The following is a 4,520-nucleotide window of genomic DNA, read 5'->3' as shown; positions in this document are numbered from 1 at the left end:
GTATAATAAGTGTGAAAATATAAATTGCCATTTTTTATGTAGACAATATATTGTAATTATAATTATGTATTCATAATTACTATTATTTTATTGATAATTATTATATTGATATTATTATCGCTATTGTAAACTCTTGATTAGATTTGAAGCTCTTATTGTAATAATAGTAATTATAATTAATTATTAATTATTGGTTAACTTTTAGAACTCTATTATATGTAATAACAAATTATGATTGTAATAATTGCGGCTTTGATTTTTATACATAATATTTTATATACATATTATATACATATTATAAGAAAGGAAAGATGATACACATACACATGATTACTCTTCAAGAGACGTAAGTGTATTTTGGTATAGAGCATGTATGCTATATTGTGTATAAGTGTGGCAAGAATAATTTTACGTATCCGATCCGGTCTGTACGAAACCGGAAGAACGAATTTTATCTTTGCGACTCTCGTTGAGTTGGCGATCCGTTTGTTTTCTTTATGTTTTATTTCTCGGCAAACGAATATTAGAAAGAAAGGTCTTATATTTAAGATGGATTGTATTTTCATGGAAATTACTTTCCAAAAAATTTATTACACTGGAAATCGAAAAATTTGAACAGCAATTGTTTGTGATAGCTTGCATAAGCTACCTTTGGCGAACGGACAATTATTTTTTAAGTTAATGGACATTTTTTAACAGGCCAGTAGCAAAAGCTTTCGAATTGTAATTGTAATCTCGTGGTAATCGTCTTCTTCGATGTGAAATTTTCGCAATTTATGATTCTCGAGCTGACGTGCAAATAGTATGAATATCGTTTATTTGAATGCAACTCGACCCATCTTCGGGGCGCCGTATTACGTCCTCAATTAAGGCTGTAAATAGGAAGTACCAGATATTCGTTGAGCCACGCACGAACTCAAAGTTCCCAGTAACTTCCGACATTTAAGTGCCTAAAGACCCAGATATACGTCTATTCTCTTCGTTGTCTAGTTTCTACAGTTGGATAAGGTACTGCTTGTCAAAATGACAACGACAAAAACTAACGCTTGTCTATCGCGTAATACATTTCTTTCGCGTCCGTCGCGGAATATTTATTTAAAATATTATAATGGACATTTCATAAAAATATGAAGATAAATTGCACTTTTCTTGATATTCCAATTGAGTAAGATGTACAAACGAGAATAAATAATTCCTTTTATATTGCATTCTTTGCAATATCTACGGTACCTGTGAAAATATTGCAATAGTATAAAATTTTTAAAGAGCAATTTTATTAGCTTTTCACAAACTTTATTTCGTATATTTATTAAATTATATTTTTAAGTTTATAAATTTTAATAAGTTGCTAAATGAACAATGATGTATATAGCATAGAACAATGTACAAACTATTAACCCTCTGATGCTTTCTGAAAATAATTTTAAAACATGCATCATTTTCTTGGTCTCATTTAAAAATCCATTTATTATAATTAAAAATGTAAAAATTTATCAATTTGCTGAGATTTATTCTTCATTCTATGTTTGTTAGATTGCGCACTACAAATAATCAAAAAAGTCCCAGTTGCTTGATAGTCTGTCAGAGGGTTAAACAAAGAAGCTCTTCTATAGAAATAACAAACGATATAAAGCGCCGAAAATTGCAAGACCAAGAGAAGATGCAATAAGTAATGAAACGAACATAATAAAGAAATCTATACGTATATCTCTACAAAAATGGAGTTTAGGGTATATACAGTAGAAATCATTGGCAGCGCTTTATCCAACTTCGCTAGTTTTTACATCGCAAAGGACGAGAGACTGTCGCTCGACACCCTCAACAGATCTCAGCACTCCGGCGAAACGAACAAGGATCATTTATTTTTTAATCAAACTCACAGAAGGGCCAGCTCGTTTCCGTGGAGTGCGCCTAACGAATAAATAATTATATATTATAAATAAATAAATGAATAAATATAAATGCATATATATACATATATATATATATATTCAGATGCGCATGCGTGTACATACACATATGTAAATCTAACAATAAGTGCGGGAACCTTGAGGTACGTGGAGCAACGAAAACAGAAAATCCTCGAAAGTGGAAGCGCCGGAACGTCGTCAGTCGATGTTTTTGTTTTTGAGGATGCAAGAGTCAATTTTTCGATTGCGTAAACAAAACCCCTGCATCACTGTAACATACCTCTATAGCACGTCTCATAGTTTAATTAGCCCTCGGGTTATCGGTCGTTTAAATTTTCTCAGGCACGAGGAAGCGGTACCTTCAAATATATTTATTTTTCTGACTAGAAAATCGAGGGATTGAAACAGTGATAAGAGGGGTAGAAAAAGAGGGGAAGATGATACATTTTGCAAGCGGTGTTTGGTAATCCGAGGGTTAAGACTGATTCTACAAACGCGTTATAAAAAATGCTAGACCGAGCATATTTTATAATTATACTGTCATTATTATTGTTTGTAATTATACGATTACTATTGAATTTGTTTTTAATAAACGGCAAGTGCCATGATTACATATATGGGCTGCAGTATGATCATTCTTAGCTAACTCCTATCTTGGTAAGTTTAATATTAAATAAACAAATCATAAATGAATTGTTTACGGGAATTATAAAAAGATCTTCTTTTATTAAATAAATATTAATTTTATTATTATCAAGAAATTGGTTATCAAAGAATTGTTTTTACAATAAAAGAAGAATTAAATAACGTCAAAAAATTAACGAATAATTGACTTATAATAATAAACAAATGCGAGAATTAAAAATGTTAGATAATAATTTTTTATTTTTGAATGAATAAACTAAAACATACATTTAATAAAATACAAAACGAGATCATACTGATAAAATGAATTAGTCTCTTCTCGATTCAAAGATATAACAGAAACTTTGCAGATGAATGAACTTTTTATTTCCCGTATATATAATAAAATAAAATAATTGTGCAATACAATGTAATTTTAGTGTATTTTAATTTGAAATGTAAATATTACAAACAGTTTAGTTCTTATTCTTATTTTATTGTATTAGATTATTATTGTAATAGATAATTTTAGAGAAATTACAATCAGGTGTAGCAATATTTATAATTTTGATTTTTTTAGCGGGAGGTCGAAGTTTATCTGCATTTAAATTTCTTCGTCGCTAAAATCGAATGCTTCGTTTCTATTTGTATTTACGTTGCTATTAAAATTGACGTTACTATTCGTATTTTGATTGCGCATTTTGCGTAAATGTGAATCATCATTACTGAAAAAACGTCTTTTCTGTTTGGCATCAAGATTTGTGTTGAAATTTTCATTAATATTTACGTTTTCATTGTTATTCAGTGATCTCATCGTGTCATCCTTAATTTTCTTTTGTTGCTTCACTTTTTTTCGGCGTTAAGAGATATTGGATATAATTCTGAAAATTCAACTCTTTGAATTTTTTGTCTGTAATTAAAAAAACCTAAATTTCTTAATCAATAACGAACAAATTTGTATGAAAATTAAATTAATTAAATTTCATACTCTATTTATCAAGAAATTACTATAGAGTAATTTTGTCGATATATATACAAACCAAAATAATTATTTTTTAAATTATGTATTATAAGAAAAAAATATATAGAAACTATATTTTGTTTTTTATTAAAATTAAAATTATATTAATTTTATTATTTGTTTTTTTTGTATTCTTTATGTATTCCACTAATACCTCATAGAGCTCAATGCTGTCGTAAGATGTTTGGTATTCTATGATCAGGTTGCGTAGCTTCTCGGTTGGCATAATACAAAATGTATTTCGTTCGGTTTGCTTGAGTATACTTTCAAGATGCAAAAATTCTAAAATAGTCTCCAAATAATAGGATTTTCTTGCATCAGCATATTGCATCGGCGACAAGATCAAGAGCTTATAAAAATAAAAAGGTAAAAATAAAAATTTAATTAGACATATTTTATAATAAATAACTCTTTGTTTTCAAAACAGATTTAGCAAAAAAAATTATAAAGAAACTAAAAGATAATTATATGTGTTACATTTAATATCTATATAAACTAACAATAATATATTTAGCACTTATTGCTAAAAAATAATTTATTTATTACACAGCCGAATATTCGGCACGAAATCATCGAAAAAGACATGATTGTCAATGTTCGGAATTTTTTTTGATTTCTGGATCGTCTACTGCTGCGTGCGTCATATATGAGCGTTCACGTTAAAATTAAAAGTTGTTTGCGAATTTAGTGAGAGTAAAAAAATTGTTAATTATATAAAGCATATGATATAAAGTGTTATCGTTCGCTTGAGTGAAATGTGCTAAATTCAATTTATTCTTTATGATATCATCAATTGACACTTTAAAATAGCTTATAACTGAGAGAGAGAGAGAGAGAGAGAGAGAGAGAGAGAGAGAGAGAGAGAGAGAGTAGTAAGTAATAAATAAAATTAAATTTAAGTTAAGTTTAGTACTATGTACTTAGTTAATTTTAAATTTAGTTATTAGTAAATGTACTTAATTTTA

The 4,520-nt window shown here is 28.3% G+C and overlaps 1 protein-coding gene across 1 annotated transcript in view; it reads right to left on the bottom strand.

Moving 5' to 3' along the window:
• Positions 1–3,138: 3,138 nt before the first annotated feature.
• Positions 3,139–4,520, bottom strand: part of LOC105624425 (putative uncharacterized protein DDB_G0282133) — a 4,482-nt gene continuing 3,100 nt past the window's right edge. Inside the window, 2 exon segments of the mRNA XM_012205790.1 lie at positions 3,139–3,390; positions 3,392–3,415. Coding sequence (XP_012061180.1) covers positions 3,139–3,390; positions 3,392–3,415 — 276 coding nt within the window.

This window comes from Atta cephalotes, assembly GCF_000143395.1.
Source record: "Atta cephalotes unplaced genomic scaffold scaffold00077, whole genome shotgun sequence".
NCBI classification, from domain to species: domain Eukaryota; kingdom Metazoa; phylum Arthropoda; class Insecta; order Hymenoptera; family Formicidae; genus Atta; species Atta cephalotes.
This window is presented reverse-complemented; position numbering and strand designations above follow the sequence as displayed.